This window comes from Moschus berezovskii, chromosome 11 (genome assembly GCF_049115385.1).
Source record: "Moschus berezovskii isolate FMDL1 chromosome 11, NW_MosBer_1.0, whole genome shotgun sequence".
Classification (NCBI taxonomy): Eukaryota; Metazoa; Chordata; class Mammalia; order Artiodactyla; family Moschidae; genus Moschus; species Moschus berezovskii.
In genome coordinates, this window is record NC_142470.1 from 33,074,216 (window position 1) to 33,086,457 (window position 12,242).

The 12,242-nt window shown below is 39.6% G+C and overlaps 1 protein-coding gene across 1 annotated transcript in view; it reads right to left on the reverse strand.

Annotated features, from left to right (window-relative positions):
- DTNB (dystrobrevin beta) overlaps positions 1–12,242 on the reverse strand; it is a 256,908-nt gene that overhangs the window by 50,887 nt on the left and 193,779 nt on the right. Inside the window, 1 exon segment of the mRNA XM_088841232.1 lies at positions 9,525–9,612. Coding sequence (XP_088697358.1) covers positions 9,525–9,612 — 88 coding nt within the window.

Genomic DNA, 12,242 nt, shown 5'->3' on the forward strand with positions numbered 1-12,242 from the left:
AATTCAATTTTTATTTTCCTAATGAGTAATATGTTCAGCATACTTTCACGAGCTTACTGGCCATCTAAATATTTTTGGAGAAATCATTATGGTTTAGATTTTCAAATCCACTGATGTTTTTGACTCTTATTACATCCTTTTAGAATACAGAAGTCAATCAACCCAAAATATGAAAATGGATGACTAGGTGACATTTCCCTTTTATTGATTAGCCACAGTCGAAGCTCTAATGAAGGCTCTGGTATGGTTATGTTTCACTCCATGTATAAACATGATATATGATGAAGCAGAAACCTTGTTTCCTATCTAGGGCTTAAAGATGCAATCTGTAATTCTTTTCATGTGAAACTTCCTAAATAAACACAGGCAAAACAGCATAGCAAATCTGAGTAGGAGGCTTTTTTTAAATCAAATTACCAAATATTTTTCTTTTTAAAAGGGAAAAAAAGTAATCTTTCTTCCTACCAGAAGAGTGGACCAGTGGCCAATCGAGAAAGTTCTCTCTATTGTCTGCGCATAGTCTTGTGAGAGCCTGAGCTGAACCTCAGAAAAATGGTAAGCCTGAGACTAAACCTGCTATGAATAATAGATTTACAAATCCTGAAGACTGGAGTTAAAATGAATGGTTCCTTATCAGAGTGGGACCAAGGAAAATTATGGATTGGGAAATGAACTCTGAAAGGAACTGGTTTCATATAATGACAAGCAATCAAAAACCCCCAAAGTATTTCACTGGACATTTCTAAAGAATCATCTTAGTCTTGAGTGTCTGAAGCATCTCTCATAGAGGAAGTTAATGCACAAATCAAGAATGATTATCAACAGTGATTCCTAATGAGAACATACGGTATGTATGTTCTTGATACAGTGTGGTGACCTGAATGGGAATGAAGTCCAAAAGGGAGGGGATATATGTGTATGTATGGCTGATTGATTTTGCTGTACAGTAGAAACTAACACAACATTGTAAAGCAACTATATATATGCCAACAAAAATTAACTTAAAAAAACAGTGATTCCTAACCATGCAATATTCTTTGGTATCAAGAAGCATTGTTAATCAAACATAAAGAAGTAGGGGTGGGGGCTTCCCTGGTGGTCAAATGGTTAAGAGTCCGCCTTAAAATGCTGGGGACACTAGTTCGATCCTTAGTCTGGGAAGATCCCAAATGCCATGGGGCAACTAAGCCTGTGTGCCCCAACTACTGAAGCCTGAGTGTCTACAGCCTGTGTTCTAAAACAAGAGAATCCACTGCAACGCGAAGCCCGTGCACCACAATGCAGAGTAGCCCTTGATATCTTCAACTAGAGAGAGCCTATGCACAGCAATGAAGACTCAGAATGGCCAAAAATAACCAAATAAATAAAAATTAAAACACACACACACACAAAAGAAGTAGAGGTGGAAGAAGATTCAAACCCTTAGTTGTTGTCCCACCTGGAGCAGCCTGCACCCTAGCTCCTTCACCTGGATAGTCCCCAGTGGAGAGAGTCAAATGATGGCTTATTTCACTCAGACAAATATCACACCCAGTCAAGGTACATTAAATAATAGAGAAATGTAGAGATTGTATTTATTGACCATCTTAGACACCACAGTATTCCTTAAAAAACAAAAAATAATAAAGCCAGGTATCCCTTCCTAAAACGCCTCCAGAGAAAACGGAAAATTAGTTTTAAAAAACATGGAATACTTTAGCCAGAAGAGACCTAAAGATGGTTTCTTTCAAAAATTAAATATTTCATTCACTGATTCAACAAATATTTCCTGAGCACTTACTATGTGCTAGATACTGTTCCAGAAACTAGGGATGCATTCATGAATAAGGCAGTGGTCCCCAACCTTTTTGGCAGCGGGAACCATTACATGGAAGACAATTTTTCCATGGAACGGGGAGGCAGGGGGATGGTTTCAGGATGATTCAAGTGCATTATATTTATTGTGCACTTTAATGCCACTGCGATTGATCTGACAGGAGGTACCGGTGCATGGCTCATAGACTGGGGATGCCTGAATACAGCTTCTACCCTCATGTAGCTTACATTACACTGGGAAAGAAAGGCAAGACATATATATACATATGTATGACATCAGGAGTGATACATTTGATGAAGAAATACAGGGTGATGAAACAGAATAAACTGAAACAGAAGACTTTTTAAATTAGGTAGTTATAAAAGACTCAGTGAACCGAGGAAGCCAGCCAGGTGAAGGTCTCGGGGTTGGTGGCTCGGGCTTGCTGGGCAGAGAGAAGGGTGAAGGCCCACAGTGCTCCAGCTGGGTGTGTTCAGTCCGTACCGATGGAGGGGAGTTAGCCGTGAAGCAAGGGTGGGAGATAAACTGGGAGAGCCCAGATCACAAAGGGCCTTTTCATCACTGGGTGGAGTTTCCATCCCATTCCACATGTGGCATGAAGCCACTGCAGGATTTTGAACAGGGAAACACTGAATTAATTCCAAATAACATAGGTACATACTCTGCTCTTAAGGAGGTGGAATCTAACTCCCTGTTCCTTAAGTGTGGCCTGTCCACGGTGATTTCCTTCCAAAGAGGACAGTGTGGAAAGGGGAAAAAAGAGGAACTTTATGTCAGAGAAACCTGACAAACGCTTCCTCAGCCAAGTGATCAAGGTCAACATCAACAGAGATAAGTGACGCTGATACTATTCAAGTAAGATGTGAAGTGAGGAAAGTGGCACTTACCTCTTCCTCCCCAAAACCCATAATCCCAGTCTAATCATGAGAAAAATAGACAAGTCCCAATTAAAGGGCATTCCTTAAAACTGTCCAGGTAATCAAAAACAAGGAAAGTCAGTAGTAAGCTATAATGGAAAAATAATCCTATATGTCATATATAAATATAGTTGAACCACTTTGCTCTATACCTGAAACTAACATAATATTGCAAATCAACTATGTTTCAATAATAAAAGTCAGAGAAAGCGTCAGATCAGAGGAGCCTAAAGGAGAGATGACATCTTAATGAAATGTGGTATCTTGGATAGAGCTCCAGAAAAGAAAACAGACATTAGGCAAAAACTAACAAAATCTGAAAAGGTCAGTCTTCATTCCAATCCCAAAGAAAGGCAATGCCAAAGAATGCTCAAACTACCGCACAATTGCACTCATCTCACACGCTAGTAAAGTCATGCTCAAAATTCTCCAAGCCAGGGTTCAGCAATGTGTGAACCGTGAACTTCCAGATGTTCAAGCAGGTTTTAGAAAAGGCAGAGAAACCAGAGATCAAATTGCCAACATACGCTGGATCATGGAGAAAGCAAGAAAGTTCCAGAAAAACATCTATTTCTGCTTCATTGACTATGCCAAAGCCTTTGACTGTGTGGATCACAATAAACTGTGGAACATTCTGAAAGAGATAGGAATACCAGACCACCTGACCTGCCTCTTGAGAAACCTGTAGACAGGTCAGGAAGCAACAGTTAGAACTGGACATGGAACAACAGACTGGTTCCAAAAAAGGAAAAGGAGTACGTCAAGGTTGTATATTGTCACCCTGCTTACTTAACTTCTATGCAGAGTACATCATGAGGAACGCTGGGCTGGAAGAAGCACACGCTGGAATCAAGATTGCTGGGAGAAATATCAATAACCTCAGATATGCAGATGACACCACCCTTATGGCACAAAGTGAAGAGGAACTAAAGAGCCTCTTGATGAAAGTGAAAGAGGAGAGTGAAAAGGTTGGCTTGAGGCTCAACATTCAGAAAACAAAGATCATGGCATCTGGTCCCATCACTTCATGGGAAATAGACGGGGAAACAGTGGAAACAATGTCAGACTTTATTTTTTTGGGCTCCAAAATCACTGCGGATGCTGACTGCAGCCATGAAATTAAAAGACGCTTACTCCTTGGAAGGAAAGTAATGACCAACCTAGATAGCATATTAAAAAGCAGAGACATTACTTTGCCAACAAAGGTCCGTCTAGTCAAGGCTATGGTTTTTCCAGTGGTCACGTATGGATGTGAGAGTTGGACTGTGAAGAAAGCTGATCACCGAAGAATTGATGCTTTTGAACTGTGGTGCTGGAGAAGACTCTTGAGAGTCCCTTGGACTGCAAGGAGATCCAACCAGTCCATTCTAAAGGAGATCAGTCCTGGGTGTTCATTGGAAGGACTGATGCTAAAGCTGAAACTCCAATACTTTGGCCACCTCATGTGAAGAGTTGACTCACTGGAAAAGACTCTGATGCTGGGAGGTATTGGGGGTGGGAGGAGAAGGGGACGACAGAGAATGAGATGGCTGGATGGCATCACCGACTCGATGGACATGAGTTTGAGTGAACTCCGGGAGTTGGTGATGGACAGGGAGGCCTTCATGGGGTCGCAAAGAGTCAGACACGACTGAGCAACTGAACTGAACTGAACAAAATCTGAATAAAGCACACTGTCGTTGTTTGGTCGCTAAGTCATGTTTGATTCTTTTGTGACCTCAGGGTCTGGAGCCTGCCAAGCTCCACTGTCCATGGGATTTCCCAGGTAAGAATACTGGAGTGGGTTGCCATTTCCTTCTCCAGGAAATCTTCCTGACCCAGGAAGAGAACCCAGGTCTCCTGCCCTGCAGGCGGCATGGACTTTAGTTAATAATCATACATTGACGTGTTGCAGCAAGCATGCTATACGATATTAGTAAAGATGTGACTAATATGGGAAAAGAAACATGGGTTATATGGAAACTCTTTGAACTAGCTTCAGAAATTTTCTATAAATCTGAAACTGGTCTGTAATGAAGTTTATTACAAACAAACAAACCCTACTTTGGCTACCAACTGGAGGATTCACTTTGTGGAATGAGAATGGAAGTTAGGAATCCTAGGGTCAGTTACTTACTCGCCATGTAAACTTTGAGCTACTTTATTTTCCTATATACCTTTATTCTCTTGTCTGTAAAATTAGAATATTTATGGGAAAAGATCCCTTCCTCTATTACCCTAGTATTCTCTTAGACTTCCCTGGTGGCTCAGACCGTAAAGAATCTACCTGCAATGTGGAAGACCTGGGTTTGATCCCTGGGTCGGGAAGATCCTCTGGAGAAGGGAATGGCTACCCACTCCAGTATCTCTCAGGTTTAGGTAATCTTACAGAGCTCCATCATCTGAGATGGAGACACAGCTGAAAAATACAGGATAAGGGACAAAACCCCACTGAGCAAAACTGGGCAAATTGGAAAAGACCCTGATGCTGGGAAAGACTGGAGGCAAAAGGAGAAGAGGGTGGGAGAGGCTGAGATGGTTGGATGGCATCACCAACTCAAACAGTTTGAGCAAACTCCTGGAGATAGAGAAGGACAGGGAAGGATGGTGTGCTGCAGTCCATGGGGTTGCAAAGAGTCAAACACGACTGAGTGACTGAACAACAAAAACCATTAAAAACCAAGGAAAGCCAACAGTCAGCAAACTAATCTGCTGGGATGCACTTCTGGAGCCTCCTAAAAAGAGACTGGAAGTTTCCTGTCTGGATGAACTTGGCAGAATGAGTTTTACAGAGATATGCCTGATATCAGTTAGACTTCACTGCATCCCAGGGCAGCCCTCCCATCACCTCAGCCTTGCCTAGACTAACTGGAGGGCTATGGATTATTAATATTTCCCTCTCTCAAAAACCTAGTAATGTTTTTTAGGGCAGTGGTTCCTAAGGTAACTGTAAATCAAAAGACTGAAAGTTTTCTTTTTGCTTTTTAAATGAAAAATCAATAGACCCTGCTAAACCCATTGATTCTGGATTCGGTGATCTGAGGCAAGGCCAAGAATCTCTATATTTTTTAAGTGCTGCACACAAGATTATAATATGTAGCTAGGTTTGACAATGACGATTTTGTAGGGAAGGCTTCCCTGGTGGCTCAGAGGTTAAAGCGTCTGCCTGCAATGTGGGAGACCTGGGTTTGATCCCTGGGTCAGAAAGATCCCCTGGAGAAGGAAATGGCAACCCACTCCAGTATTCTTGCCTGGAGAATCCCATGGATGGAGGAGCCTGCTGGGCTGCAGTCCACGGGGTCGCAAACAGTCAGACACGACTGAGCGACCTCACTTCACTAAAGTCATCACATGTGTGCCAAACACACATGAAAATACCATTATCTTTAATTCTAAGAAGCCATAAGGATATATCTGGAATAGTGTATGGGTGGAGCAGCTGACATGATGATGAGGCTGTGAAGTCTGGGACTGGGCTCTGTGAAAAAAATCTCAAAAATGTGTAAATGTTAGATAGAATGACAATGGATAATGGTTTCCTTTTCCTTTCACTTTTCTTCCAAGTTGCTCATAGTGAGTTTTTAATTTTCTCATAAATAAACTTTACAAATAAACAAAAAACCATCTGACTACATCAAATGCTAGTGGTGTTTGTGATGAAATTTTAAGATTTGCCACATATTGTATTTCTGCTTTAAAAAGGATTTTAGGCGCCTCAGGAAAACAAATTTGCTCTCTTGGTTCATCTAAGCAATCTACAAATTCTCTGTTTGGGATCAGTCTCTGTTTGGAAGAGGTTTCGGTAGCCATGTCTGCCACCTGGGGAGATGTGAGGGTCTGATGTTGAAGCACTTCATAGGGTGTAATGCCGGCTGCTAAAGTGATTTAGTCTTTCTTTGTGAAGTGTTTTGGAAAAAAAAAAAAAATCAATACAAAGCCTATCTGGCAGGCTATAAATAAATTCTTTTGAGCACTACACCCACTTTATGCAAAGCACTTGTATCAGTGAGAGATTAGCAGATTAGAAGTCATCTGTTTAATAGAAATCTAGTTAAGAAGACTCCACCCTGAGAGACACAATATTTATAAGATAACTACACTTAGGAAAATAAACTGAAGATGAAAGGGGCCATATCAGAATTTAGTCTCAAGACCATTCTAACAAGGATCATTTTCACATGAATTACAGAACTGGTATCAGAAACTATCAGGTGTAAACAGATTTATCTTGTTTGCAATAAAGGAGTACTAGGATTTTCTTTTCAGGGTCAAATGGCTTTGGAGCTTTTATTTACAAAATTTAAAAAGTACTTCAAAAAATACTAAAGTCAGCAAGATTGTATAATGGTATTAAGTATACTTAATTTTAAAACTCCAAGCACAACTCTACTCCATCTCAAAAAAATTAATATTATTTGTAAATTTTAATTTCTAAAATAATAAATATTTGTGACTGACTGGTTTGACTAATCAAATAAAAACTAGTCTTTTTCCAAGACTTTTTTTTCCCCCATTCTGTTCCATTTCCCTGACCTTTAGAGTTGGAATGTTAGAGTTAGAATCCCAGGGACAGGGGAGCCTGGTGGGCTGCCGTCTATGGGGTCGCACAGAGTCGGACACGACTGAAACGACTTAGCAGCAGCAGCAGCAGCATGACTTATTAGAGTCTCAAGGAAAAGATTTTGAAGTCTAAACAAACCCAAAGGAATAAATTACATTTTGAGAGAGAAATGAATCAAAACTCTCTATTGGCAGTTTTCATACCTATTTCCCTAGGAAGGAGTAAACATAAATTAGTAGACAATACACTGTGGAATATTGTCCTGTAAGATCTTGGCCTGCCTGTCCGGTCTAATCTCACTCCAGAATTCCAGAACAATACTAGACCCAATGGTCTGTGATTCCTGTAACCCCTCTAAGAAATCTTATATAGTCTTGCTGACTTTGTTAAGTGCCTTTTCTGCACCTATTGAAGTATCATAATTTTCTTCTTTAAATTGCTAATATGGTGAATGACACTGGCTGATTTTCATGTGTTAAATAAATTTGCATTCCTAGGATAAATCTCACTTGATCATGCAATATTATCCTTTCTATATATTGCTGGATTCAATTTGCTAATATTTTCTTAAGGATTTTTGTGTCTATGCTCATGACAGAACTTGGCTTGTAATGGCCTTGTATTGTTTTGGATTCAAGTTATGGTGACCTGATAAAATGACTTGGAAAGTGTTCCTTCTTTTTCTATTTTCTGAAAGTTTGTGCCAGATTGTTATTATTTCTTCCTTAAACATATGATAGCATTCAACAGTTAAGTCATCTGGGCTTGGAGTTTTTGAAGTTAACTATGAATTCAATTTAACAGATTTAGGACTATTTAGATTTCCTATTTATTATGTCAGTTATGTAAATTTGTATCTTTCAAGAAATTTATCATCTAGTCATCAAGTTTATTCATAATATCAAAGATATTCATAATATTCTTACCATCCTTATAATGTTTATAGGCTCTGTAGTGACGTCCCTTCTTTCATTCCTAATATTGGTAATTTGCATTTTCTTTCTTCATTTGTTACCTTTTTTTTATTTTTTTATTTTTTCATTTGTTATCTTTTTTTTTAAACTGAAGTATTGTTGATTTATAATACTGTGTTAGTTTCAGGTATATAGTATAATGATTCAGGGTTTTTGCGGGTTATATTCCATTAAGGTTATTACAAGATAATAGGTATAATTCTTTGTGTTATATAGTAAATCTTTGTTACTTATCTATTTTATGCATGGTAGTTTGCTAATCCCATATCCAAACCTTGTCCCTCCTACCCTTTGGTAACCACAAATTTATTTTCTATGTCTGTGAGTCTGTTCCTATTTTGTTTTTTAACTACCTATTCATTGTGTTGCATCAAGTCAATTGTGGGCATGTGGGATCTTTGCTGTGGCATGCTGGATCTTTAGTTGCAGCATATAGGATCTAGTTCCCTGACCAGGAATCGAACCCAGGTCCTCTGCACTGGAAGCATGGAGTCTTAGCCATTGGATCACCAGGGAAGTCCCAAGTCTGATTCTGTTTTGCATATACACTTACTTGTATTATTTTTTAGATTCCACATTTAAGTGATATTGTATAGAATTTGTCTTTCTCTGACATTTCACTAAGCATAATATTCTCTAGGTCCACCCACGTTGCAGGAAATGGCAATATTTCATTCTTTTGTATGGCTGAGTAATACTCCCTCTTGTGTGTGTGAATCACATCTTCTTAATTCAATCATCTGTTGATGGACACTCGGGTTGCTTTCATGTCTTGCCTATTGTAAATAGTGCTGCTATGAACACTGGGTTACATGTATCTTTTTGAATTAGTGTTTTCATTATTTTCCAGATATACAGCCAGGAGTGGAATTGCTGGATCACATGGCAGTTCTATTTTTAGTTTTTTAAGGAACCGCCACACTGTTTTTCATAGTCTTCACCAATTTACATTCCCACCAACAGTATATAAAGGTTCACTTTTCTCCACATCCTTTTCCCTTTCTTTCTGATCAGGATTTCTAGGGGCTTATTAATTTTATCAATCTTTTTAAAGAACCAAGTTTTGGTTCTTTGATTTTCTTTTATTGATTGATTTTTAAAAGCAGTTATTATAGATAAAATTAAAGGCCACTGCAATCCCTCCCTTAAACCTGTTTCCCACCTCCTGCCTCTGAGGTATCTACTCTCCAGAGTTTCATGTTTACCATTCCCCTTACATCTTTATATTAAAATAATGTAAATGTCTGCTACTCTACTGTAATCCTCTGTTTACTTACCATGTTTCCTGCCTCTGCAGCCAGCCGGGCAGCATAGCGGGCTATAAGCCGGTGCTCCTCGTCCAGTCGGCTAGGACTGTCCAGGACACTGCCAAGGAGATAAAAATTCAACAGGTATCTATTAAACAACCCCTACTCTTGCTTTTCTCTCACAAAGAACAGAAGGAGAAACGCTTATGAGAAAGAATGGTAACAAAAGAAATGGAGACCTGAATCATAGATACTAATGGTCTTCTGAGACCAAAGGGATTTACAGAAATGACAAGGCCATGCATCACATCTCTCTTGGGCAGTATATCCCTGTTGCTCCTACACCTTCAGAGGGGACAGTTCTTTTTGAATGCAAAGGCATCTATAAATCCTAGGGAGCTATTTCCAATCAATTGTTCTAAGAAAACCTCATGACATTTAGATATAGGTCTTGAATTCAGAAAGACCAAGAGAAAACTAAAGCATCACAGAAAACAGAGGGCTGGGGAAGAACACTTAACATTGGCTGAGCAAAACTGAGGAACCTAAGCTAGGGCAGGCTCACAATATGATACACTTGGGGAAGATTCCATGGTATCAAACACTCCCTTCCAATGTTCTTTCTCTTCTTTTACCATGCGTGTTCTACAACTGTAGCCCCAACTTGAGTGAATTAGTCTGTTACTGTTAACAAGAGTTCCAGCATTCTAAAGCGTTTAAACTCCACTAAGGTAGGCTACCCACTCCTGCATTCTTGGACTTCCCTTGTGGCTCAGCTGGTAAAGAATCTGCCTGTAATGTAGGGAACCTGGGTTCGATCCCTGGGTTGGGAAGATCTCCTGGAGAAGGGAAAGGCTGCCCACTCCAGTATTCTGGCCTGGAGAATTCCATGGACTGTACAGTCCACAGAGTTGCAAAGAGCTGGACACGCCTGAGCGACTTTCACTCTCATTTTCCACTAAGGTAGTGCCACCACCTCAGTGCCACTACCTTGGATAAAAGGATTCCTGAGCAGGAGGCTAGTTCTGTTTATATGTTCTGCTCATATAGAACCTTCTGCTGATGATGGTTGACATCTTGAATTTAGGGTGTGATGTCAACTGCTACTTATCCATATAAGGCACTTCGAGATTAACCAGCACTGTGCTATAAAATTCTACTTTGTTTCAGTTCTGACAGAAGCTTTAAGACAACAATAATGATGATGACTAACTGATGAGAGATGACTGTCATGGCTTGTTTCTACTTTGGCTCCAGATTCCTGGAGTTCCAAACCCCTGACAGCAATTTAACAGTATGACAAAATATGAAATACACAAAAATTTAAAGACATGAGTTCAATATTCATCAAACCTTGTTATAATTACTGAAGAGAATCTGGGAAGGACGGAGGTAAATCAATAGAGATCTGTACTTTTCATATACAAAATCAGCTGTACTTTTCTTAGATTTTTTTTTTTACCATCCTGTACTTCTATCTCTGTGACTAACTCTTTAAGCTTCACTTGGTCTTTCCTCTAGGATGAATTTTTTAAAAATGTGCTGCCACTGTCAATGTCATGGTCTTCTGCCAATGATACTTCTCAACGGTATATAATTTTATATGTGCAAGTGTCAGTCTCTAGCATATATTAGTATAATCACTGCTCAAAAGATGATCCTGCAATAAGAACATGCTACCAATGGCTGGCTTTAATACTTCAGGGTTAGGGCCCCAAGGTCAGGGCTGAATTATAGTACTTATGTCTATGTTTGCCTGAAACAAGAGGACTCTCTTTATCTTTTAAATAACAACAAAATGAACATTTACCAAAACAAGTAGATACTGTTATGGAGGGAACAGCAGCCTAAGAGGTGGGACTTGCAGCGGCTGTCCTCTGTGACACAACAGGTCTCTTTGCAAAAGAGGTCCTCCTCCTCCATCACATTCCCTCCCCTAGGAAGGTCGATTTGACCTGTCATTTCTACCTGCGTGTGGAGGACATGGTCGCTTTAACTGGCCATGCTTTCCAGCCAGAAACTAGAACTTTCTGTTGATAAGAGGTTTTAAGGTCAATGAAAACTACAAGGGAAATTAAAAAGGTTCCTTATTCTTCTACTTCAGCTGATTTTAAATCTCAGTACTCAGAATTATCAATAGTTAGCCTGGACATTTCTGTACAAAGCTCAGTTCCTTCGATTATGAATCAAGAAGAGATGCAGTACTCACCCAATCCTCGCGTTCTTCCACAGCTCCTGGCCACCAGTTCTCGCTCAGGGAGCCTAATCTCTAAGTCATGAGACTTAAGAGTCTCAGCTAAACCTAGCATACATCTTCCTGGGCTGAAATATCAGCTAGTAGTGTCTGTCAAATATTCTGCTGCTGTATTCACCATAGAAACTTTTAATCACTTGGACAACTGCCCTTACTGATACTAAATAAGTTGTCCTGCTGGAGTGAGAGGAACTCTCTTCCCAGAGATCAAGGGACTAAGACAGAGAGCTCAGAAATCATCTCTCTATGATACAATGTACAATTTGCAGGCCTTCCCCTCCACACAATAAGTTTATTAATTATAGCTGGGAGATAGGAGAACCCTCTAATCTAATGCTTTAGAGACAGGTAAATGCCTGAAAGTAATAAACACCATTTGGTCATACTGGGAAAACTGTGAAGTGCTGTGAAGTATAATACTTAATACAGTCCTTTTCAATTATACATATTTTAAGTTGATTATTAATTTATTTTTTTGTTATCACGGGTAATAA